This window comes from Tenebrio molitor, chromosome 1 (assembly GCF_963966145.1).
Source record: "Tenebrio molitor chromosome 1, icTenMoli1.1, whole genome shotgun sequence".
Taxonomy (NCBI): Eukaryota; Metazoa; Arthropoda; class Insecta; order Coleoptera; family Tenebrionidae; genus Tenebrio; species Tenebrio molitor.
In genome coordinates this window covers 3559893-3587101 of record NC_091046.1, presented here as the reverse complement: position 1 = coordinate 3587101, position 27209 = coordinate 3559893, and the positions used below count along the sequence as shown (strand labels likewise).

Here is a 27209-nt window from a genome sequence, read left to right as displayed (position 1 = left end):
TTTAAAAAGGGCAGACCAGATTTAAGAGATTCGGCAACAATGTACCTATTCAGAAAATATAACCTTAAAATGAAAACAACCTAACCTAACACAAACAGTGTCAATTTACTTTTAGGAATTTAGTTACCACCGAGGTATTGCCAACAAAATCACTAGATGGTCATAGCCAACTCGGTCCCAGAAAGATCGTGAAAGAACACATTTATGAAATTTGCATCACAAGATAATTATTCGTTTTTGAATTATTCTAATTTTAACATTAAGAGCCAAAAATGGCCAAGATTTACAACTGCAATGTCATAAATAAATATCTCATTGTTGGGAAACATCTGTTGACCACTTTTCTAGTAATTCTTAAGTCCTTAAAGGGTGCCATAAACAACCTACGTCAACTTCTTTTGTGTAACTGACCGCCCAATTTAATAATAAATCATAGCTAAATTTTGCACTTTAATATCAAATCCCATTTATTTCAAAAACCGGTGATGTTTTCATGATTTCAATGACACCAAATTTTTCCTAAATGTCTGAAAGGACTCTCATTGAAAAATTATGTAAATTAATGTAGCGGTTATTGAATTAAAACAAAATCTTTACCTGTTTCATTAAAAATTTTGAAATTTTTACAGACTGTTCTACAGTGATACACAATCATTCCTGAATTTTTTGAGAATTTTAAATTGATTAGAAGTGGGTGTTTTCGCTCGGGCGGTAAAACTTCACTCATAGCGCAGTTGGGACTTCCAAAAAGTTAACAAAATCTTGACAAAACAAGACAAATAGAATTTATTAGAGGTTAAGAATGTTTCACAATAGAGCGCTCGCCAATGTGTCAAAGAATGACATTGACCAATATTTAATGCTCGCGATTGTAGTGTTTATTAACCGTCATTCGCTATTCCCTCAAAAACATTTTGGGTTCCATATCCTCCAACTAAATATTTTAAATACATAAAACTTTTTTTTTGTAAAAAGTGCATTTGATAAAAATGTCACAGTTTTAAATTACCAAATGCATTTTTTTCTGGTGCATAAGGCTTATTTGTGTCGTTAGATACTACTCATATCTTTCGAATTAATCAGAACACACATTATAAGCAAAAATTGTTTAAAGAGTTGTTGTCATTTTTGGAAATTTATTTTATTTTTATTCAGCTAGTCCAAAATCCAACTAGTTCTGAGACTCTCATTATGCCGAATATTTATTTTTATTTATTTATTTGTCTTTTTTGGATTCACTCCTCAAACAGGTGCCTTCTCGTGCTAGTTCAATGTTACCATTATCTGTTCCAGGTAAATGCGACCGCCATTTATTATATTTATTTATTAGTTACAATTTATAACTTTCAATAACTTAAACAATTAAAAATAACCTTTTCAACATAAATTTCTTGAAACATGAGATATTCATGAATAGAAAATTGTTACTTTTTGACAGATTTTATTACGAACTAATCAACGTCATTTTTTGACAAATTTCCGAAATGTCAAACTGACATTTTTACTTTCACTCTCTACGGAGAAAGTATTAGAAAAACACTATCTTTATGCTATTTTTAAACTAGCAGCTAATTCGCTAATTGCTTGTACGGACTTTGAATCGGAAACATTCTACCTATTAGCGCAACACCGGCGAAGCTCAGGGCTCCCTCTTAGGACTCAACATCTATACACATCTAATTTTATTTTCCCACCGGAAGTGGAGCGGTAACGCATACTTTCGCTATGATGCTTGATGCGATATTTACATTTAGATCTTCTCCCGAAATCCGGTACACGACGAAACGCACACTCATCGCGTGCAATCCTGGTGACTTGCACATTTTCACATTCAAAATTCGCGAGTATTGCATCAGACCGGCGCCTATTGCACAACCGCTGAAACGGAACACCTGAAAGGGGAAGAAGACAAAGGGAAGAAACGCAGGACAAAAACGAAGAAGGGGAAGATGTCTGCGCACACTAGTGGGGACAAGCGCGCGGAATATATCGTGTGATTCATGATGTTAAACCGCACAGTAAAGTAAAGTTCGTCGGCTCGCGAAGATCAGTGTTCTGCGTAACACGTGCGCAGTGTTGTACTTTCAAACCACCACACGGTAGGATTTTATTTTTACAAAATAATATTTATTTATAACACCCCGTCCTTGCTTGCGTCGAGGCGGCAATCCCGCGGTACAATCCTTCCCCGGCGCGTAACACCCCCAGGTGTTGCGTCAGCTTTGGTGCACGCCGGGCTATATTACATCATCCGAAGCTCGCTTCAGGAGGCTTCGCACGCTTCAGTAGCACGTGGCGAGCACGTTGCCAAAATTGGCAAGCGCCGGAGGTGCATCCTGCGACGGATTTTGGTCGCGCTGCGCCCCACACCGCACCTCGGCCTCTTCGCTGTTATCGTCACGTCACGGCGGTGTCGAGTGCTTCCGCCGACACGCCACGTGCACAAGAACGCTTGTCCGAAAGGCAAAATATTGATCGGGTGGGTATCGATCGTCGAGGCCTCGTCGGCGAAGGTGTCCACGCGTTGCTGACGCGGATTTGAAATTTGATTTTTGGCGCGTGGGTCGGATCGATTCGCGATTTCGCTGAGGGGGCGGCGGATGAATGATGCAATAGTGGCGAGTTGTACTACAGCGGGGCCGGGAGTAGTCGCGACGTACGGATATTCGTCGACTGTTTGTTTATTGATTGGGGTTCGGTCGTGGGATTTGAATTTGAAATTGGTGGCGTGGATTCGCGGCTGATGCAACATGCGGCGAAATTTTATTACCGTTTTGGGAGAGGTCTCTGAACTGGTTTGTCGGAGGCGGCTCCCGGATTTTCGCCAAGAGAAGAATACTAAAAGGACGAAAGCGCTTCCAGTCAAGTTAATTTACACGCGTGCAGTGTCTTCTGGCTGTGACCGATTAAAAAGATAGAAGTAGCAATCATTTATGATTGCTGTATTATTATATCAAACGACATAAGTGCTACAGAAAAAATGCATTTGATATCTAATAATTAGCAGTTTTGACGTTTTTATCGATTGCACTTTTTACAAAAAAATATGTATTTGGAGTACATATTGCGTTGGAGGATATTGGAAGGTACATTTTTTCTGGGAATAGGAAATTATGTTAATACCTGATTAACAATGGAGTAATAAACTAATAAACAAATACACATAAAAAAAAGTACTAGGTATCAAAGAACAATTATTAAAGTGGAAAAAATCGTGAAATGGAGATTTTTCAATTTAATTAAGGAAATATTGAGAAAATTCTTTTCGGAGCGAATTTTAGGAAATAATTGTCCACAATAATTTATAAACTCGTTGGAGACTTGACTGGTTTGTTCTAAAAATGACCCTCGGGAATTCGGGTTTGGGCAAAGCACAGAGCTCCTTCCTCGGACTACTGCATTTAACATCAAAGGGCCCGATTTCAAGTCATGGTCGCAAATAAGTGGTGCAGCGCAAATGTGTAGCTATCTTTGTCCCAAACATTAATTACCAATATGCGTCATCTTTCTCTCTTGCGACGTTACCATAACAAGTGCGACCGTCGCAAGTCAACTTGAAATCAGGCCCTAAATTTACATAGGTACTAAAAATGTGACATTCTTTCTCACAATCAGACCAAGAATGAAATGCAGTCTTAATGATATTAATAATCATGATACTAACGCAATTCTTGAAAGGTGAAATTAAAATGATTTCGTTTAAATAGAAAACACAAATTTGTATAAACGAAATTATTTTTAAATTAGCTAGGACGGCAATTATTAAAATACATCCCTATAGCTGGGGTGTCCACTCCTTGATATAAATTTTACAAAATTGTGTGATGTAAGTTGTGTTTTGAAGAGAATCTACCAAAATGTCAAATGACATCGATACATAACCTACAAAAATTGCTTGAATGTTTGTGCGGACGATGATCAAAGCTACCAACCATGTAAAGAAGAAAGTACTGGAAGGCAACTGCCAAACTTATTTTTTCTCTGGCACATGCATGATAACGAGTTTGCTTTACGATTAACCCTATTAAAAATTAAGAAACTTTAGGGTTACATTCCCTTGATATAAGACTTCAAATGTGTGTAATCAATTTTTCCTTATCACTTAATTCAGAGTCATAAAATATAAAAAATTGATTTTGAGTAAAAAAAAATTTTTTTTCGTACACGCTCATAATTCACAATTAATTCAAAGAACACATTTATGAAATTCACATCAAAAGATAATTATTCGTTGTTGAATTATTCCAATTTTAACATTAAGAGTGAAAAATGACCAAGATTTACAACTGCAGTGTCATAAATATCTCATTGTTGGGAAACATCTGTTGACCACTTTTCTAGTAATTCTTAAGTCCCTAAAGGGTGTCATAAATAACCTACGTCAACTTCTTTTGTGGAACTGACCGCCCAATTTAATAATAAATCATAGCTAAATTTTACGCTTTAATATCAAATTCCATTTATTTAGAAAACCGGTAATGTTTTCATGATTTCAATGACACCAAATTTTTCCTGAATGCTTGAAAGGACTCTCAATGAAAAATTATGTAAATGAATGTAGCAGTTATTGAATTAAAACAAAATCTTTACCTGTTTTATTAAAAATTTTGAAATTTTTACAGACTGTTCTAGAATCTAGAGTGATACACAATCATTCCTAAATGTTTTGCGAATTTTAAATTGATTAGAAGTGGATGTTTTCGCACTGACGATAAAACTTATCTCCCCCGGTACAAACCCCGCCAAATTTTTATGACAGTGTCAATTACAATCGTCAACAATTCGAAAAAATGGAAAAACAAAAGGGAACAGTACTTAAAGCCAGAGAAAAGCAAGCAATTAACTGTTCTAATGAGATTTTCTGGTATTTCTATTTAATTTTTCATGTCTTTTTTTTAAGTTTAACAACCCAACAACAGCCAAATTTTGATCTAACCGAAATTTGACAAACATCCAAATCATACATAACCTCACACTTTCAGCCGGGTACATTGTGAATAATAAATTTTCACAAATAGTGACACTTGACAGTACGGATGTTTTTGGAATTCACTTTAAAATTAACTAGAGTTGCATGACAACGAGTTGATGACTGTTGACGATGTCGAATCGTAAAAAGTTTCAAGTGTTTGAGATAATAGATAGAAAAAATGGACAATTTCGGTGTAATGGAAGATTTCCAAGACGAGAAATAGTAAAGTGGAGAAATAACAAGTGAATCCAACAAGACGAGACAATTTTCGCGCGCGTCTGGTGTGTGAGCGCGACGTTGCCAAACTTCCACGACAGCCGAATGAGGTTAGAATACGACCGGCACGATTTCGACGATTCGATAATTGCAAATCGATACTCGTGCTAAAGTGAACGGTAATATCATTCTCTGTTCATTTTTACGTAATTTATGACCTTCAAACAATGTAATTTTCACTTTTTAAGTTTTTTGATCTTGAGCTAAGTTATGTAAAAATGTTCAATGAGTCTCAGTAAGTTTCTCCATAATCACCTAACCATAAGTGGCGTATTATGTGAAAACTAGACGTCAAATTTAATTAAAATATCTGGAATTTATGACAGATCTCACTAACGTACAGTTCAGTCAAACGTTTTAAGCGACCTTGATTTGACAATTCACATCCAAAACGTTTTTACTTTATATACAGTCGAATGCAAAACATTTTGATCGTTAATGTCACTAAACTATTCGTTTATGTCAGAATTTTGTAATTTACACTGGGTAATCAAGGCTTATTGTTATCAAAAAGTCAAAAATAATTTAAACGTCAATTAGTAGCATCATGAGCCTGACATCGCCGTGCCAATGTCACAATTAACGTCAAATAAATAATGAAAGGTTAAGATCGATTTACAATTGAGTATGTAGGTATTTCAAAGTTTGTCAAAAATGACATTACCGACCAAAATATTTTGCATTTGACTGTATGTATATACTCGTATGTATGTTATCAAGTGTCAGTATAAAATTTATTTGCTTTCCTTACATATCTATTTTAAAATGAAACAAAAGTGTTCAAGTCCTAATTAGTCCGACAGTTAATTTATAATTTTTTAATACATATTCCTTGTACAGTTCTTTACACTACTTTGTGGCCAATTTCATCTTCACCAATGAACAAGTAACGACTCTTCTCTTCGATTTACGGTGAAGCTACTTTGCACCCGCAAAATTGTAACTGTTTCATGGTCTACAAACCATCCCTAGTCACATGTTTGTTGTTACAATATTGTGTCCCGCCACTTATGAAATTGATTGCACAAAACAAATATTTGTTGGTTACTTTATCTGAAAGCTCGTGGTGGTGCTCATGGGCGATACACAGATAACACAACTCAAAACTGCAAACAGTTGCAGAACACAAACACTGAAAAGCTCCCGATTAGTTCCAAGGTCACGGCTAGCTTTCAGTCAAAATTGCAGTTCTGACTGAGAGATGAGTCCCGACTGTGCCCAAAAAAGCTGTTCATTTTGGAAATGGGACCCGCTGGGATGGAATGCTAATAAAATTGTCGTTAGAAGTTTAGCGGTGGCACCTGTTGCGCCTCAGCCGCAGATGGAGGTCGATGACAGACAATTGTTTTGCGGGGTTGACACAGAAACCGCAATAAATAACTGTGTAAGGTGTACCAGTCGATAAAGAAATTAAATGGATGTTGCGTCAGAAGTGGCATCAGGAGAGGCATTAAATTTTAACAGTGTATTGTCATGCCTCGTAAAGTTATAAATACGTTTACAAGTTTTGTAACGGTTTATCTGAAACGATAATGGAAGTATATATAAAATGTAACAATACATTTCCAAAGGTTGTCCTATCAAAAAAAAATTTTTTTTCGCAAGAACCATGCACCAGATTGTTTTTGAACCAGAATTGGTTGATCCACATCGTTACCCTATTGTCTCTTCTTAACCTTTGCTTTTCATAACCTTCCCATCTTTATCTTGATCGCCGCTTCCTTATTTACCCAAACTGGTGGTCAAGGACCTGCCTCCTCGATCAATATGTACCTCTTTAACATTTACCAACAACGATCTTGCACTAATTGCGCCATGCACTGATGCAACTCCTCGATTTAATTAACCTTGCGCCTCCACGTCGTACTCCTAACCCATAATTTCCCACGACTCGCCGCAATAATTTACATTAACAACATCATCCTGTCGGACGATGAAAGCCGAATTCCGAAACTTGTGCCGCTTCACGAAACCTCCCAAGTGGCTCTAATCGCACAAATTAAATTATTTCGACGTTTTCGTGTTGGCGCCGATCTTACAACAAATCAAAATTAAATTAGCACCAAGTCCTTCGCCGGGAGCGGCACGTGGACGCAATCACCATTACCTATTTTAATAACCGCACGAAACCGAAATTACTTCGTCGTGCTCGCAACGGTTGGACTGTCGCCCTTCCTAATCGCCGTCTAATAACTAATTAGTGTCGCATTCAGGACGCATTGACCTTTCGGTTTCCGATACGGCTTGATTTAATCCAATGAGTGTGAAAAAGAGACTCATCTCGTAAACGTGCAGTGTATTATTGTCCCGCGTGTGACGTCACACGGGCGAATTTTGGAAAAAACAAATGTTAAAAAAGATGCTTGATTCCCAGCGGTAAACATGTAGTATTGTTATCCCGCCTGTGACGTCACGCGCTCACACCTCCGGCGCGAAATGCGTACCTCAACTGCGTCATTCACAAACACCACCACAAGCTTTCAGATAAATTAACCGACAAATATTTGTTTTGCGTGGTCAATTTGATAAGTGGGATTTGGACATTTTTGTTTCTGTCAATAACAGTTAATTTAAACTGAAATATGTATTTTAATTCCAGCTTTCAATAGTTTTATTAGTATTATGTATTATAACGTTTGTCGATTTAAAACTAGTAATTATTTGACCACTCATTTAATTATTTGTCTGAGAAAAAAATCACATTTTTTATATTTCCATAATTAAATATATTTTAGGTGCTAATTACAGAGGTCCCGAGGTCCTCAACGTGTTTACCAATTATTGTACATAATTATTTAAAGAGACTCGCTTGCAAACACGTAGCATTATCATCCCACGTGTGACGTCACGCGGCCGAATTTGAAAAAAACAAGAATAAAAAATGGGGGCTCGTCCGCGTGGGTGTCAACTTGTAGTATTATTATCCCGCGTGTGACGTCACGCTGTCACACCTCCGGCGCGAAATGCGTCAAGCTTACCTCAACTGTCACGGAAAAAATTTCAATCTGACATATTTTTGTCCAGTGTATTTTTAATGTGTCGCGCGTTCTATTTAAAGAAGAAAAGTGAAAAAGAATTTGGCGAACAAGCAGGCGCCGGCAGAGGTGTGATGATAATGCACTGATTGGAATTAATGGCATTGGCTTTGTTGCAACACGACACTTTTGCGGGATTAGATAACAGCATCTAGATTGATCAGCGGGTCCTTCACTTTCTCCGGAATTGACATTGGTAGCAAATTTTTGTGGTCGACGCGATTTACACAAGTTGTTCAATAATGCGGTAAAGCTTGTCTGTGTAAAAATAGCAATAAATCTGTAATGGACTCGTAAAAAAAATTGTTCGGTTAACAGTTATTGTTACCAGTCGTTATTAGGTAGACCATTATGGTTCTCACTTTATGTTCGATCGAACCACAGGCGACATTATATCCTTTCATTTTATTTTTCAATCAAAGCGAGGTGAAGTGGGAAAAGTTCACTGGAACCTTGTAACGGTCCACGTGTCAAGACATAATCGACAGAATCTAATTTTTGTTTCGCCAGTATTCTGCCAGTCATGTAACATCTACGTTACATAAAACTTAGGGCTCTGGTGGGAAAGGAAGAGAGCTCGGTACCAAAATTCTTCTAAATTACAATTTAGAGTAATTTGCGTTTCATATTGCGGTCGCCACGGTTTGTTACATCTCTGTTACATAAAGTAATGTAACTGTGATGTAACATCTACATTACAACGACGTTTTTTGTATTGTAGTGCAGCCCTGGCAGACACTAAAATTTCCACCGATGAAACATCAACAAACGCTCGATTTAAAATTTGTCAAGCATCCAAAATTCCCCGTCTTGGACGTAACAAAAAAAATGCGCAAAAACTTCCATACGCCATTAATAATTAATCACCTTTCGGTTATGCAAATCGACCCCACCCGCATACACTTACCTACCGTAATTTTTTCCCTTCGCAAAATAGTTCAACATTTGCATTAAATGGGCAGGGAAGTCCATTAAAACAGTGTTGTGTGGTCAAGGTCTGCGAAAAAGTCACCTAAACTAAATTTGAGCAAATTTATCGCTTGGCTCGCGATTATTACCCAACAAATTTTGTTTACATTTAAGTATTTACATTTATTAGCCTCGTAAAAATTTCTGTTGCCCGAGATTATCACGTTAGGCAATGAAAGACGTGGAAAATATGATAATTGTCTCTGGGGGATTAGGATTAGCTTGGATGTGTTTTTATGGAGGTCGTTCTGTTGTGCGAAAGAGTCGTTGGATAACAGGTTTTGGTATAGTATTTTTATCTCTTCACCAAGTAAAATTATTGCAACTCATCGATTTTTACGTCCGGCATTGACGTCACCAAATTAGACTAAAATCACACAATGAAAACGCAGTTTTCTGTCACGACCCGGTCGATATTACCACCGGTAAATAAACAAGACCACGTGGAAACGAAGCACGATCCTGCTTCACCTTGGCACGCCAGTTACATAATTATTGGCAAGCCGAGTGAAATTCTTGCGAATTGTAAATTGATCAGAGCCGTTCTCAATGCCGAATTTTATTTGTTTTCGCTCCGCTTTCGTACCAGAACGAAATTCTTTGCTTGGGTGTGAAAGTGGGCGAGTTTGGAGCGAAGAATTCTGTCGGAGGGGTCCGCGATGGTTTGGTCTTCACCATTTTATACCTGGTTTTGGATTCCGAGGTGGATCGGCTGCACAGGTGGTCCGGAGGAAAATGCATGTCTTGGGAGTAGTGAGACAGCGACTGGAAAAAAATCATAATTTAATGGGACGTTGGAGATATTGCAAGATTGCATCACATTTTATTACCGCGATAATGGCACAATTACTTGTATCTCAGAAATAGTAATCATCATTTTACGAGTACAGTGCATGGTTGTGACTGGAGAGATAATAATAAGTATGTAATTTAAAATACATACATAGATTCAAAACTAGAAAAAAATCTAATCTTGTTCATTTTTAGTAGTGTCATTTTAAAATATTTTTGTTTTGACCTAGGTATTAATTTTTTTTCTTACCATAATTTCCTTCCACTAATAAATTGAAGCCTTTATTTAATGGCAACAGTATTGGAAAATTAGCACGTGCTTCACCTGATTAAACAATTACACATAGAACGATAACCATTGCCTTAAAAATTGAATTTTATTTATCATTCTTAACATTCAATAACTTTTTTCCTTTACAGGTGTAATTTACTTTTTTTGTAGCATTACAAAAGATAAATATTTTCGAGTCAAATGAAAGAAACACTTTTCCCACTAAACATTTAGGTTTGGTCTCGGTTTATTATTCCAAATGACCAAACAATTAACTATAGAATAGAATGTTTTAGTTTCTTCATTGTCAATAGAATAATAAATATACCTGGGGTCAATGCTATCTCTGCACCCCAAGAAAAATTTTTACAAAATTAAGTTGTGTTTGGCAAAAATCTGTCAAAATGTCAAACGTCACATGAGATCATGTAAACATGAAATCGGAAATATTTCATATACGAAATGCAACAGTAAGACCTAATTAAAGTATGTAAATATATTGCAAAAGCTCTCAAACTTATGAAAATTGTTTGGAGTTCAAAGCTGCCAACCATATAAAGCAGAAAATGCTAGATCTATAACTCTAGAAACTTTACTTCTTATCTAGTGAACTTGACTGTAGTCGTTTGTATATTTTAAAATTAATATTTTAAAACATTTTCTAACGTTTTAATTATATGTAATCTGTTTTTTTTTTTTTTTTTTTTTTTAATCAAAAAACCACCAACACCGGAATTTGCACCCAAAATAGAGCTGGCAACATTGTACACTTTTGACCTAGGGTGAAAAATCTCATCATAGAAAAATTGAGATTATGTAATATGTAGAGATATCAGTAGTCTTCATTTGAGTTGTCTCACTGCGAGGCATTTTTAATACGTTCAAATTTAAATGCGAGTTTGCGATAGTTTGCGTACCTTCAGTGACATTAAAAATGACAGGCGTTGGCAGGTGTAGCCATTAGATATCGTTAAATTGTAAATTCCCTAAATTTAATAAAATTTTATTGCAAACTTACATCAACAGGTCGTGGTTCTTTTATTTAAAAAAAAACACAGATAGTACTTATTTCTTAAATAAAAATTAAACTAAAAGCCGATCCTAATGTTTTATCCTTTCACAAATAAAATGTAATAATCCATTTTTAGAACTAATATTTACAAAACTGTCTTCCCACGTACTCGTGTTACATTTATCTAAATTTTTGAAATACGTATTCCGATTATGAACTGGGTCACCTGCGGTAATCTATATTTTTCGTTTCCTATTCCTATTTATTTACTATTCCAAATGCATCATTTTCTGTAAATCTAGAATTAAAGATAACTTGTCAAGTTTTAGGTCAGACAAACCATAACCTCAAAAACTTATTCTCTTTACTTTATTCATACTTATTTGAAAAAAATATTTCCAAATGAAATTAACAATTTTACTTTCTTCACTGACAACAAAGAAACTGTTGTTGCAAAAATTGCTTCGCATACCAAAGTTTCATAACAGATTTTTTACTTGACCTTGACTGATTCTAATAAAAATTTTGGAACAGAGGTTTACAACTTAATTCAAAATGTACGTAAACTTGCTGTCAAATTTCTCTATTTCTTCGTTTCTTATCTTTCAGCAAATAAAATGTAACCCTCCAGGTTTAAACAAATATTTATGAACTGTCAACTCACTTGTATTTGTTACATTTATCTAAATTTGTTCAAAAACAATTTTGGAAATGTTTGACTCTTTGATCAAATAAACATTTCCAAAAATACACTCACAATGCAAAACCAAGATGTTTTATGTAAGTATTTTAAAATAAAATAATGAAAAAAATAAAAACCCGAATGTGCATAATCCATAAAACTACCTGCTCACTAACGTCAAATTAGATTAGGATATTGTTAACGCCAAACTTACTTATTTTCAAATTGTTTCGGTTGAAGAAGAGATTCGGAATCCTAACAGGAACCAAAAAACCTCGCGAAACACCGAATGGTTCAATGTTCTCATATAATTCCACGCTTCACAAGGCGAACCTCTGGATAATAAAAATAATTTTCTTAGCTTTAGCGTGGCGACTGATCCCACTATGGTCAGGTCGCGTCAAATAATTCCAATTTAAAATACAAAAATTTTACGTTTTTATTTCATTTTCTGTTCTAAATTAAGAGTGTGTGAGAAGGTCGATCTATTTTCGTTCCTTAATCGACACCAGAACAGTTCCTTATCCTTCCACAAATAACCGATATTTAGAGAAGCGCTGCTACGCGCTCTCGTATATCTCCAAATATCGGAAACAATCCACTTATGATTTAATCAATCGAACCACGAACCAATTGCAGCAACACTTAGCACTTCATTCCAATTACATAAAAATAATGAAATTGTTATGTAGGGCAAAGGCTATCGCTATCTATGGTCCATTTTGTAAGAGACACTTCGCAATTCTCTATCTCAAGAGGTATAGATTAATCTTGGTGAAAAAAAAACACCACAAACACTCTTTGTTCTTTGCTCATCATCCTCACAACTAAACCGAGATTGTTGGCAAAAAGACCAATTTCCTCAATCCATCAAGTGAGTGTGCACTTTATAATTTTAGTAGCTAACCCAAATACGCCCTATTTCCTACCGCAACGCTTGCCAGATTTGCTCCTCGAAACGCATTCAATCCTCCACTCTAATTGCTCGTTTTGCACCAGCACTAAACAATAATTTTTCTTGCAGATAGTCCAATCCAATTAGCTGACAAGACAACTCGTTGCGAAACCAGCACTTCAAAATGGTGAGTTTTCCAGTGTATTTGCGTTTGCAATTCGCACCTACGTCACTCTTTCTATCACGGAAGAAAAACAGAAGCGGCACAAATAAACTATTGCCAAAATCTTACGTCCAGTAAAAAGAACTTTTGTCAACTTCCGACGCCGTAAATCGCAACCCACAAAAATTGTTTGTCCGAGATGAGTGTTTGTCTTAAAAAATACCGCTCATTGTTATCTGTTTGGGAAGATTTGATCGCGCCGGCTCCTGACCTTGGTTCAGTTTATTTATCTATCTGTGCTGGAAGTTGCGAACTTCTTTTCTACGTGGTCCATATGTCAGATGAGCAAATGAATGAAAAGCAAATTAATCTGTACATGTGCTTAATGACACATCTGTTTATTTTGCCGGTCCACATCAAGGGTATTCGGCATAGTTTCCAAGTATCAAATTCGACGTTCATGTTAATACAACAAATAGAAATAAACAAATCAAACGATATGTGCATTTCGACGTGTCCAGATTAGTATGAAAAGAATTGTACTACATAATTGAAGGTCCAATTCACTGTGCGGTTCTAAACGTCATTCGCACGCCATTACTGGCGAAATAAAATTGTTAATTGTGTTTTTATGTCCAGACGGACAAAATTCCAAATGGCACCACCACAGAAATGGAAACGTTTCTGCCCAAAGACGAGTCGGCGATCAACGGAAATGTGACAACGTGAGTAATCCAGCTGAGTAACAGTTTTTTGCGAGAAGAATTGCTTCTTGTTCGAAAACATGCGGAAGCAATAAAAACGCCTGACAAAGCTACATTGTTGTTTTGCATTTCAGGTACAAAGTAACAAAAGACAATGATTTTGAGGCGGCGAATGCCGAAATCGACCCCTTCAAGACGCGCGTGCTCGACCATCCTGTTACGTAAGTGGGAATTTGGCGCCGAAACTCCGCAAGGGAGACGTTCTAATTCCTGCGTTCTTTACAGAAACTGTGATACATTGACTCACCTTCTGAAAGCTTCGCTGGGCACGGGGATTTTGTCGATGCCGGCTGCGTTCAAGGCTTCGGGATTAGTATTAGGGATATTCGCTACCATTGTAGTGTCCATAATTTGCACACACTGTGCCTATATCTTAGTAAGTATCCAAGTAAATCCCCACTGTTAGATCACGCATTTTTTTGCAACTGACACAAAAAAAAATCTGTCCAGAAGTTTCAGTTTTTCTATCTATGCCACCAACTTTTTATCTTTTATTTTGTCCCTTTCTGCTTTAGGATTATTAAAGTCCATTCAAAAATCAAAAAACCACCACCTGTTGCTTTAGGTTGGTAAAATTTAAATAACCCTAGGTAGATATTTTTTCATACTATGTTGGTGACTATAAATTATGACATTTATTTGATTCAAAATAAAATTCAATTGCTTTGAATTTCGTTCATATTGTTTTATTAGCAGCACGTTTCATTTATTTATTGATTCTTATTATTTTTACTTAAACATGCCCAGAAAAAGAAGACACTTAATAAACATTTAACCTCAAAATTAAAAGTCTCACCAAATTTTACACTAGACAGGGTTGCCGATAGTAATTATCGAGGAAAATGCGACGTTGGTGGTTTTTTGATTTTTGAATGGACTTTAAGTGTTTTCATATTCCGTAATTATTTGGGTTTTTTATTACCGTACGTCACATGATAAATAAACAGTTTTTGTATTTTACTCCTCGCAGTACATCTTCCATTTAAGCATTTAAAGCATTCTTATTTGAAGGTCATCCGGTACCTCATTCAGTTCGCAGTAATGCTAGTCGTTAAATTTTATCATATTTGCAAACAGATTTATTTGGAGACGAGAGATAACCCACCTTTCTTGAGAATTCTTATTGATTATTTTCGCTTCTAGGAGAGTACCAGAATCTTCAGGAATTAATAATCTCATTGCAGAATATATTCTAGTCTAAAAGATTCCAAAAAGTATATATATGTAAACCACTTCCTTTGGTTTTCGTTCTTCTACAAAGTACCGAATCTTCTATTCTATCAATTACGACAACTTATTTTGTTTGAGAAGAATATATCATATTATCACTATATTATTTTATATATTTTGCACCCTGTATAAATTTCCTGTTTTTCTTTTCGTAAATCCAACACTTCATTAAAATGTTCATTAATTATTGTCACTTTTACAACAGTAAAAGTTCTATTTTTCTAGAGAGTACCGAACCTTCAGAAAAGGATAAATTAATATATTTGGACAAACATTAATTATTGTTGCTTCTACGAGAGTACGTGCATCTTCAGAAAATGTACGTATTAGAAGCATATTCTGCGTTTTAGAAGAACATTTCACTACATATTCCACTTTAGAAGATATCTCCAAAGACCATTTCTTTTTCTTCTGTTCGTTCATAAGTTTCGTTCTTCTAATAATTTTATGTAGTTGAACAAGATTCTATATTTTGGAAGAACTTATTTTTTATATCTTCTCTTTTTGGTTTCATAAATCCAAAGCTTTTTTCAAATGTTCATTAATTGTTGTCGATTCGAAGGCACTTGAATCTTCAGAAAATGCTAATCTATGTACATATTAGAAGCATATTCTATGCTTCAGAAGAACAGTTTTACCACACATTCTACTTTAGAAGATTTCTCGACTGTTATACAAACCACTTATTCAAAACGATAATTCTATCCGTCCTTGCAAAATATTCTGTTCTTAAGAAGTAGTATTTCTTTTTCTATTTTACAATATTATCACCACCACTATTTTTGTTTCTGTCAACCTCCCAATCTGATTATTTACTTTTTCCCTCAGGTGGCATCTGCACACGAACTGTACAAAAGGTCGGGAAAACCCGCCATGAGTTTCGCCGAGGTCGCCGAACAATCTTGCTTAAGAGGTCCAAAATGGGCGCGGAAATTCGGTTGGACGGCGAGGTACTCCCTCCGACCCTGTCACAATCCAAATAATCACCTTCTTCTTGCAGACAAGTCGTCTTGTGGGGCATATTCGTAACCTACTTCGCAACCTGCAGTTGCTACACGGTGATCATCGCCAAAAACTTCAACTTCGTCGCTGAACATTACTTGGGCCCCGGGTCGACCAACCTGAGAGCTACCATCGCCATGCTGTTGGTGCCTCTGATACTCTTGGCCTTCGTCCCCAACTTGAAGTATCTGGCGCCGGTGTCGATGGTGGCCAACGCGTGCATGGCCATCGGCTTGGGCATCACCTTCTACTACCTCGTGAACGAACTTCCTCCGATCACGGAGAGACCCGCCGTGGCCAGTATAACCACTCTACCGATCTGCATCAGCGTCGTGATCTTCGCCATAGAGGCTATCGGTGTGGTGATGCCTTTGGAGAACAACATGAGCACTCCTCGCAGCTTTGTGGGGTTGTGCGGCGTCCTCAACCAGGGCATGAGTTTCGTGACTCTCGTCTACATCATCCTGGGCTTCTTCGGGTACTTGAGGTTCGGGAATGAGACCAAAGATTCCATCACTCACAATCTACCCCCAGATGCCATGTAAGTCGACCAAAACGTCGATAGTACCTCTCTACAAACTTGTCTCTTTAGTCTCGCCCAAGCTGTCAACATCCTCGTCGGCATCGCAGTCTTCTGCACCTACGGCCTCCAGTTCTACGTCTGCCTCGACATCGCGTGGACCCAGATGAAGGACAAGTTCGTCAAGAGGGAAACCCTCGCCAACTACGTCCTCAGGTCGGTTCTGGTGACCGTGAGCGTGTTGATCGCCGTAGCGGTACCAGCGATAGTACCGTTCGTCGGTCTGATCGGCGCCTTCTGCTTTTCCATCCTGGGACTGATGGTGCCGGTCATGATCGAGGTGTTGACCTTCTGGGACAAAGGTTTCGGCAGGTTCAACTGGAAGATCGTCAAGAACGTCATCATCGTTCTGACTGGAGTGCTGGCGCTGATCTTCGGCTCGAAATCCGCCATACAAGATATTATCGGACTGTTTTAGTATTAGGTCGAGGAGCGTTAGGTGTTTTGCCTGTGCAACAAGAACCAAAAATCTAGGTCTAAGTTGTATTTTTTAATTTTTTACAAAATCTGACCGTTTGTTTTGTAGATAGGTTTGTTTATTTATTAAAACTCGGCGGAAATTGTTCAGTTGGGCACAACTGAAGATTTAGCAAATTTACAAAGTGTGAGTGGGGAATGGTGTCGTGCAGGCTGGTCACGCGTTTTCAAAACGAAAAAAATCATGAACACTTCAGCTGTTCTAGTCAACGAACGCATTTTGTAACAAAAAAAGTCCTCAACAGTATCACATTCAAATTTTCTTGAATATAAATTGAAATGAATGTGATTACTGTACCCTGTCCACCGAAGCTGCAATTTACCTGGAAGGGAAACGTGGCAACGCTGTAGATTTTTCATCTACAAAAAAGTTAGATCAAGTTTTTTTAATTTTCCTGCGCCGTATTAAAGGACATTTTAAATTGTATCTTATGCAAATTTCTTCTCGGATACAAAATTTATTTTTTTCTTAATTGAAATTCCTCATTCGTGCCAACTTCTCTCGCCTTCAGTTTAGGGACATTTCTTATTTGACCAACATGAATTGACAGGTGGCGGACTTTCGATATTTGAACAGACCTTAAAGTGGAGGACGTTTCCAATTTTGGATTATTTTGCTCAAACCATAAGATTTTTCTATGATTTCAAGTGACAATATGTTTACCGTTCACTGTGGATGAAGTAAGATTGTTGCAAGCAGAGTATTTATTTATTTAAGCACAACTGCGGTACTGAACAATTTTTGTACTCTTGCACTTTATGTATTGCACTACATATTTAATTTATTATTGATTCACTCAAAACGTATTTTGTTTTGTAAATTTTAGGATGATCTAAGATATCTAGACGGAGAAATAGTATTTTTGTACATTTTGTTGGTTAGTTGTCGAGTTCATGTTCCTGGAGCGATGGATGAAAGCTATCAAAAAATTTGATACGTCGACGTGGTGTCAAGCGTGTGATGGATTGTGATCTATGATGGTTTTTGTCTCATTGCAATATAAGTGTTTGTGTATAACAGACTTGTTGACAAAACAATATTTAAATCAATTAAATTAAAGACACGTCAATGATTTTATACCGTTTTGTTATGTTTTAATTTAAGTACAGTTTCAGGTTGTTTTTAAAAAAATGAAAACATCAATGTCAATAAACATTTAACAAGAAGTCGGTGTTTAGTTAAAAAAAGAAAACCCATAAAAAAGTTCAGCAATACAATTTTGTTGACAAAAAAGTAATCATATGAGAAAAATTATTTTAGCCAAGCAGGGCTCTTCCAAGGACGTAATTGATGACACAAGCACATTTTTTTTTAATTTACCAAAAAGTCAAAGAAGTATTTTTGGCGTTCATTGTTTTTTTTTTCTTTGCGACTATTTTGAGTGGTGTAAGTTGTGTTTTGGGGACACAATTTATAATCACTTTCACAATATCAGATACCAAAAAAGTCAAATCAGACAATGTAAGCATGAAAAAACGCAACAATATGTCATTAAAGTGTGTACAAAGTGATCAAAAGAAAATAAATCAGAGCAGGCGTCGCAAATTATCGGTCATGTAACGGAATTTTGTGCAAATAAGCGTGCAATGCATGGGCGTCGACAATTTGTGGTCTCAAACGCTATTTTATAATAAATCATGAATTGAAACCGTTGTGAATTTTATTATTATTATCTGATAATGGAGAAAATTTATAAAACAAAGAAGAGCAACATTTTACATTCTTAAGAATGGGTAATTTACCAGCTTTATTGCCAAACGCGACGCCACTGGTAAGCAAATTTTTTGGTGAAATGTCAAAGAAACGTCAATTTTAAAGCAACGGTGTTGATGTTAACCTTGAAAAAAAGTTTTCGATTTCGGCAAAGTTTACGGCCGTTTCCTGTAATTGTAAGCAACAATGATCCCAGAATAAGTGGTAAAATAAGTTTTACCATTGAAGATAAACCATTAATTATTAACAATTAATTAATTAATAAGAGATATTTTCAGATGTAGGCAACCAATAAAACGACTGTGTACAGCACGTATACATACATATGTGTAGAATTAAGCTAAGACAGACGTTTCGATAAAACAAAAGATGAGGTACCTAGCACTCTTGATTTGTTGGTCACTGTAAATATAATTGCAGTAACTCTAAGACACACTGCGGACATAAAGATCAAAGCTGCCAATCGTATAAAACAGAAAATCGTAGAAGGTGACTCTGTTAACCTTTGTCTAGTGGACGGATAGTAATAAATAAAACATAATGAATAGGTAGTTGTTTCTAGTTGATCTTTTTGCAGAAATAATAATATATGCACTGCTTAATTTATAAGTTTTGTTTACATTTGAAATATGACATGAAAATTATAGGTGTTCTAGATATAGTGCAATGACAATGACAGTAATTATATGTAAATGTTTTTCTAGTCTTATCGACAAAAACTTACAAAGCAATGTTATCAATGCTGACGTACAAGAATTAGATACTTTCAATTGTCTCTTTCAAATTTCTTCGACAAGAGGTATTAGAGATCTTTGTTTTTCAAATCTATTCAAAATGTATTTAATTTATTCATCTAATTATAAAGCAAATTTTAAAAGAAAAATAATTTTTCTCAAGGGCAACAAATGTTCGTCTTTGCCTATATCAGAGTTGGGCCAAAGACTTTTACATGGGATGGCTTGATAGGACACTGCAAAATAAAATCGCTGGTTGCAACAATGAGTGAGGTTCGGAGGTAGATGAAGTAAAAGAATCTAACGGAGAACTCTACTCAACTATTAGTTGAGTGTTAATGTTCTCAGCATACTTTATCACCAAGTAACAGTCATCAAGACAGCAAATAAGAAAAAAGGAATCAAAAGCGGCACCTTCTACAATGCAACAAAATATGGTGTTGAAATTGTTGACTACAACAAAACAAAATATAGTAGAAAAAAAGAAAAAAATAAATAGAGAAAAATTGATTCTACAGTTGTTATAATTCAATAATTTTTGAAAAAAAAGGAAGAAGAAACTCGAGAGGATGAGAAAGTTGCAACCCAGTCAACAAGAAATGCCAAACAGGACTTTCCAAAGGGAATAAAGCTGTAGTTACAAGGAAGACATAAAACTTTTTTCAACTATAGCGATACAAGATAAGTTAGAATAACTGGAGTCTTAGCGTCAAGAAGTTCAGCACGTGGAATCTGCATCTTTTTTTATTATTTTTGTCTACCAAGAAAGCATAACATTTAAAGAATACCTTGCAGAGACCTATTTGTCTTCGTTATTGATTATTTGATCAATTTTTCGGGGCTAATATTAAAAAAATTCAATCAAGAAATCAATGCATCTTCTTGCAGAGGCCTATTTCTCTTCGTTACTGATTATTTGATACATTTTTCGGGGCTTATATTAAAAAAAATCAATAAAGAATTCAACGCAATTTTTCTTTTCTACGATATTTTCTGTTCTGCGGACTTTAACAATTTCCAGTCACGAAGATAACCTTTCATTACGTCATCGATTATCACGGTTCGATGTGATAAAAGGTCAGGACAGATCACTCCTTATCAAGGAAATATAGGGGACCCCCAACAACTGCACTGGATCGAAAACACAAAATCCTATTTAAATTTTTTAAAGAAAATGTTGAAATATTTATAGCCCAAATAAAAAGATAATTGGATTAGTTCTTATGGATTGATATCTCGCGAATTAGGATTATAGTATAACAAAGCATTTAAGTAATTGAAAAATCCATTAGAAAAAATAGATAAAAGTTTTATGGAGCACCTATAATAATTTATTTTAACCTTGATTGTATTATTTAACTTATTTATTACTGTTCAAACAGTTAAATCCAGATGTGAAACTCCGTATTTGTGCAAAGACGGGCAATGTCGGACGATCGTTCAAGTTGAAGGTGGTAAACGCGACTGGATTGTTGATAGTGTACCAACTTCCCAAATAATTAAAGATAAGAGTTCGGGTTAAAGATCGCATCAATAAAACAATTTTCAATGCTAAATTGTTAAATAAATTCTTGCGGAGCTGTCGCAGGAGTGTATTTTTCTTCAGAGCGCGAAGCAAGAGTGACCAAAGAGAAGCAACAGTCTTTGTGTACTTATTCAAAAAAATGGTAAGTACAAATTATCAATTACGTTTTTTCTAATTTTGTTTTTTTTTTAATTTACTTATTAAATCAAACAATTTTTTAAACTCATTAAATTGAATTAAAAAAAAAAAAAAAATAAAAAATGAGTACTGATCTCTAAGTAGTTTTTCTCGCAGTATAATGAATTTTCCGGCTTCATTAATACATTGTCTGCATATTTGAAATTCGTTTAGAAAATTCGATTTTAAATTAGCTTCTGCTACCATTTATTATTATTTCATAATTTCATATATAAGTTCATTAACTTTTTTAATTAATTTTCCAAGGAAAATAATTGCACTTGAATAGATACTATTGATTACTATGTAGTGACGATGATAATAATCATGTGTAAATGTTGACAAAAAAAACTTTCAAATGTTATCAAACCTGACGTACCAAAGTTACCTTGAATTGTTTTTTACAATTTCTTTGTCAACAAGTATTAGAGATCATTGTTCCCGAACCTATTCAAAAATTATTATTATAGAAAAAATGTTGAACAAATAATTACATAAGGGATCTCGGATTAATTCTAAAACAAATTTTAAATAAAAATAGAAAGATGAAAACCTTCCATTTGTACTTTGCATAGAAGTAAATATGTAATGCAAGATTATTTTTTTGTCTTTAATTTAAGTATTTAAAGAATAGCCGCAGCAATTGAATAATGAAATACTTAAATATTTGATGTTATGTAAAACTCCACAGTTGAAATTGTTGTTGTATTTAATGTTGTCATTCAAACTAATTTAAAGATTAAAATCAGAATTTTTATTATGTTTGCAGTGCAGTGAAAAATATTTTTTAATCAAATCTGACGTCTACTTTACGAGTAGTAAATCAATAAAATTAGAAATTTTAGTAAGAGATTAATGGAGAAACTCACTGAAGCTCCAATTTCTACAAATTTAGTCTCAATAACCTTACTTAATTAAAAATGTTAAAAAGTAAAAAATACATTGTTTAAATTTTATAAATGACATAACGAGGAATGCAGAATAACATTACAATTCACTTTAGCAAGAATATCGATTTAAAATTATAACCCTTGAAATCATTACAACATATTCTAACCTCGATCAGCTGTCGATAACTTGGAAACTTGGCAACGTCGTTTTCGACACCAGACGAGCGAAAATATTTCATTTTCTTCGGTTCTCTTGTTCTATTGTTTTTCTACTTCACCATCTTTCGCTTTATCAATCTTCCATTACATAAAATTATTCATTTGTTCCATTCATTTCTTCAAATATTTTCAACTTTTTACAATGTCACGTGAACGTCCACAACTGTCACCCGCAGTCGTGCAATGTTGCCATATTAGTTTCACTCCAGTCAGTTTATACAGAATCATTATGAATGATTGTCCCATCGCAGTTGGCGTTGAAAACCCAAAACCCATGTGCCGCAGCCTCGCAATATTAGACAAACTATTTAGTAGACAGATTTCTACTAGGTACCGCCGGTTACTCTCACTCATGTTATGAGGCTTTGGACACATTCAACTACGTCACCAACGCCTACTGCGATGGGACAATCATTTATAATGACCCTGTATAGTCTGTTTTTTAATCAAAGAACCACGACTTGTTGATTTAGGTTTGCAATAATAAAATTTTACTAAATTTAGCGAATTTAATGATATCTATTGGCTACACCAGTCAATACCTGTCATTTTTAATGTCCTTGAAAGTATGCAAACTCACATTTAAAATTTGAATGCCTCGCAAAATGAGACACTCAAATTAGTTGTTATTAGTCGTTACTCGTTATTAACTTTATTAACATGCTGCGCTACTAATATCTCTATACACGGTGTCCCAGAATTAACCAACATAATTTTTAACCACGAGCTACTGGGTTCATGTAGAACTCGGAAAAAATATTTTTAAAATTCTATGTCAAAAAATAAAATGATTTAGTTTTTGAGGTACAATTTTTTTAATTGATTTTAGTCTTCTACGGTGTCCCACAACGTCGTAGGTAAAATTTCGGGACGTTTTTAAAATACATCCTGTATATCATATTTTATAAAACGTACACCAATGCGGTTTCCTTGTTTTAAAGCATATTTCCCACAGGTTACTTCGCATTGGCGTACATTTTATCAAATATGATAATCAAGGGTGTATTTTAAAAATGTGCCGCAATTTTACCTACGATAGTTTGTGGGACAACGTAGAAGACTAAAAGCAATTTAAAAAAAATATACCCGTAATGTACCTCAAAAATTAAATGTCATTTTATTTTTTGACAGGATTTTTTAAATATTTTTTCCGAGTTCTACTTGAAGCCAGTAGCTCGTGGTTAAAATTATTCCGTGTATTTCAATTACACCCTGTATACAGGGTGTCAAGTAAAATTTTTGAAGTGAGCTATCCTAAACATCAGTATTTCAACAAACCCTTCTGAATGAGTTGAATGAGGATATCTCTAACTCACCTTCACTCCACGGAACAACCCACTTCATTAAATCCCTTATTACAACGTCATAAATTTCATCCGCGTAATTCCTGGCTTACTTATCAGCGTCAAAAATGTTTGTCCTCTGACTACAATAATTGCTAAATTGAAAAGCTCCGCGAAGTTGTACTCAATCAAAGGTCATGTCCGCTACAAACTTCACCAAGTTTGATAAAATTACCAAAATACTTTATCACTTCCGTCACCCGCCAGCTAAAAAATCGCCATTTTCGGCGCAAATTCGAATTTCAATTCATCATTCGACGGGGCTATGTTTTGTAAACCGAAAAAGATAAACACCATCGGGTATTCAATCACAGAACCATCTTATCCGCATATTTACAAACAAATTTGACACTTCACCCTCGTCGCGGTTATTGAATATTGCAATTAATCACGCTGGGGTCTCGTGCCAGTCCAAAATCTCACGTTCTAAATTTGGACAGAGACGTCAATTTTGTTTTTATTTTCGTTGCTATTTATAAAACTGTCCGGAGTTGAGGAGCCGCGACGGTACATCCGCGTTTCTCTTCGATATCTTTGTAAAAATGGAACACGATTGCGAATCTCTGATAAACACAAAAACAAATAGAGAGCGTGATAAGTGCAATCACGAGCTGCACGTGACTCGGGCTTCGAAAGTGGTCCCACCGATCTTCTAAATTTGAAGATCGCGATGACCTCTCCAGTTTTGTGTTGCCCAAGGCACATATTGTAAATGACGGAAAATACAACGCAATAACAACAACAATAACACAGCATGGAGGGGATGTTTGCGAAAAATCGTTTTATTTACGCGCCTCCTGGAATCAATAAAAATAACAGAAGTAGTACTTTCCGTACGAAAATAGCTCGATGTGTTTCCAAGAAAGCATTTTTATGGTTCTTCCTCGATGATGGAAGTAGCATCTTTGTTGCATCATTCAAAACATGAACTGTCTTACATTTTTATTACACGATCGTTGCACAACTTTAAGACCATTGGCCCCAAAGGCTACTACGCAGAAGTTTTCCAAGAAAAATCTTCATTCTTTGTATTTTTAGGCGACGGCGAAAGTCCTCCACTATGACTCGAGAGAACTGGAAACGTTTCTACCCCACAGCCAACCGGCTTACATAAGTTCGGCTTCGACCACCCCGTAAGTACCGTCGAGGACTTCCTGTCGCAAATGTGTGTGTTAACCCATCCCTTGTTATAGAAATTATTATTACGGCTCTTATGAAGCAAATTTAAGACAATATTTGCTTGCCGCAACATCAACCCCACGACGCTATGGAACTGTTTATGATCGTTACGTTCCTGTCGCAAAATTTAGCTACATTAGGTATTAAAGATCTACCCTTAATTATTTTGCACGCTCGTCCATGCATGTCTAGACCTTCCTCCACCCTTAGACAGACAATGCGACTTGTTGTGACACAACTTTATCATTGCAGAGCCACCCCCATCAAAGTGGACATCCCGGAAAATGGTACAAAGTTGGAACAGGAGATGAAGGGAGATTTCGACCCTTTCAAATCGAGAAAACTCGAGCACCCCGTGTCGTATGTGGAACAACCCTTCGTCTAAAATCTTGACTAATTTTTTTTGTGTTTAGGAGTTGTGGAACTTTGACCCATCTGCTGAAGTCATCTTTGGGGAGCGGAATATTGGCGATGCCCGCCGCTTTCAAAGCTTCCGGTTTGTGGTGGGGGGTGGTTGCTACTATTCTGGTCTCGATTATTTGCACTCATTGTGCTTACGTTTTGGTGACTTCGGCTCATGCTTTGTACAAGAAAGTGGGCAAGACGTCGATGACCTACCCCGATGTTGCAGAGGAGGCTTGCTTGAGGGGCCCCCCATGGGGGAGGAAGTTCGCGTTCCTGGCCAGGTATGATACATTCATTAGTATATTGTTTCTGTTTTACACTTTCACCAAGTAAATCATTTATCTATTTCTACTGCCGCTTTTTTTCTTTTGTCGTCTATTGTTGTATTTCTTGCAGTCTCTGTTCCTTCTTCCACTTCTTTTGCTATTGCTCGTTCTTCCATTCCTTTCTTTTCTCTACTGTTATCCAATAGACTACACTACCCAATCCTTTTTCAGGCAAATCGTCCTTTGGGGCATCTTCCTAACCTACTTCGCAACTGGAAGCTGTTACGCCGTCATCGTCGCCGAAAACTTCAACTACGTCGCCTTCAACTACATCACCCCCTTCGACAAGCGCATAACCATCGGACTCCTCTTCTTACCCTTCTTACTCATCGCTTACGTCCCCAACTTGAAGTACTTGGCCCCCGTCTCCATGGTGGCCAACGTCTGCATGGCCGTCGGTCTGGGAATCACTTGTTACTACCTCCTTGTTGACATCCCTTCGATTTCCGAAAGGCCAGCGATCGCCAACCTCTCCACTCTGCCTGTTGGCATCAGCGTGGTCATCTTCGCAATAGAAGCCATCGGAGTGGTACGACGCTTCCATTCGTTCACCAATCTCTTTCTAATAAGTACTGTTAGGTGATGCCACTCGAAAACAACATGGAGACACCCCGAAAATTCATCGGAATCTTCGGAGTGCTCAACCAGGGGATGGCTTTCGTTACCGTCCTGTACATAGTTTTGGGATTTTTGGGATTTCTCAAATATGGAGAGCACACAGCCGACTCGATCACGCTAAATCTACCCAAAGAGGAATAGTAAGTGTTCAAGTCCTGTGAAAACGCTTTCCTTGAACTGATTTTTCTAGTGCCGCTCAAGCTGTGAACGTCCTCGTCGGACTGGCTGTCTTCTTCACTTACGGTCTAGTATTCTACGTCTGTTTGGACATAGTCTGGAACGAGATTAAGTATCGCTACAGCACCAAAGAGACTTTTGCAAACTATCTCTTGAGGACAGTTATGGTGATCGTTAATATAGTCATCGCTGTTCTCGTACCTCAGATCATACCGTTCGTTTCTCTGATCGGTGCATTCTGTTTTTCCATTTTGGGACTTGTGTGTCCAGTTATCATCGAACTTTTAACCTTCTGGGAAGAAGGATTCGGTAGATTCAATTGGAAAATTGCCAAACATGCTGTCATCATGATTACCGCGATGATTGCTGTCATTTTCGGATCAAGATCTGCCATTTCGGACATTATCAAAACGTTCCAATGATGTCGATCAAATTTTACCCTTGTACATAAACTGCCGTTTCTTGTGATATTATTTATTTATAGAATTAATTTAAGTATAAGTAGGCCTAATTGTAAGTGGATTCAACGTGTGGGCTTTTTAGGTATGATAAGACGTATGCATCTACCTATTAAAAGTTATGTAAATAATGTAGGCGTATTTATTATAATAAAAGATTCTGATAAAGAAATTAAACATGAAATACTTTTATCCTGTTATCCATTATGCTCTGCGGTCATTTGGAAAACAAAATAACATGTAGAAAAAATCTGTTCCTTCAGGTTGTTTGCGACATATTGTAAAACTAAATCGTCAAGTCTATTTATTATTATTTGCAGCGGA

General features: G+C 36.2%; 2 protein-coding genes across 4 annotated transcripts; both read left to right on the top strand.

Annotated features, from left to right (window-relative positions):
- Nucleotides 1–1941: 1941 nt before the first annotated feature.
- LOC138123541 (proton-coupled amino acid transporter-like protein pathetic) lies at nucleotides 1942–18287 on the top strand. 2 transcript variants are annotated; one of them, XM_069038300.1, is made up of 8 exons: nucleotides 1942–2099; nucleotides 13034–13091; nucleotides 13707–13792; nucleotides 13906–13992; nucleotides 14057–14207; nucleotides 15890–16011; nucleotides 16062–16604; nucleotides 16656–18287. In XM_069038300.1, the coding sequence occupies exons 2-8, from the start codon at nucleotides 13089–13091 to the stop codon at nucleotides 17059–17061; spliced, it is 1398 nt and encodes a 465-aa protein (XP_068894401.1). In that variant the 5' UTR covers nucleotides 1942–2099; nucleotides 13034–13088; the 3' UTR covers nucleotides 17062–18287. The 2 variants fall into 2 exon arrangements, with proteins under 2 accessions (XP_068894401.1, XP_068894406.1); XM_069038305.1 differs by lacking the exon at nucleotides 1942–2099 and adding an exon at nucleotides 12757–12883.
- Nucleotides 18288–20951: 2664 nt separating this feature from the next.
- Nucleotides 20952–27069, top strand: LOC138123529 (proton-coupled amino acid transporter-like protein pathetic). Of its 2 annotated transcripts, XM_069038279.1 has the most exons (8): nucleotides 20952–21235; nucleotides 24761–24855; nucleotides 24916–25041; nucleotides 25154–25261; nucleotides 25315–25587; nucleotides 25804–26161; nucleotides 26212–26390; nucleotides 26441–27069. In XM_069038279.1, the coding sequence occupies exons 1-8, from the start codon at nucleotides 21233–21235 to the stop codon at nucleotides 26847–26849; spliced, it is 1551 nt and encodes a 516-aa protein (XP_068894380.1). In that variant the 5' UTR covers nucleotides 20952–21232; the 3' UTR covers nucleotides 26850–27069. The 2 variants fall into 2 exon arrangements, with proteins under 2 accessions (XP_068894380.1, XP_068894389.1); XM_069038288.1 differs by lacking the exon at nucleotides 24916–25041.
- The last annotated feature ends 140 nt before the right edge of the window (nucleotides 27070–27209 follow it).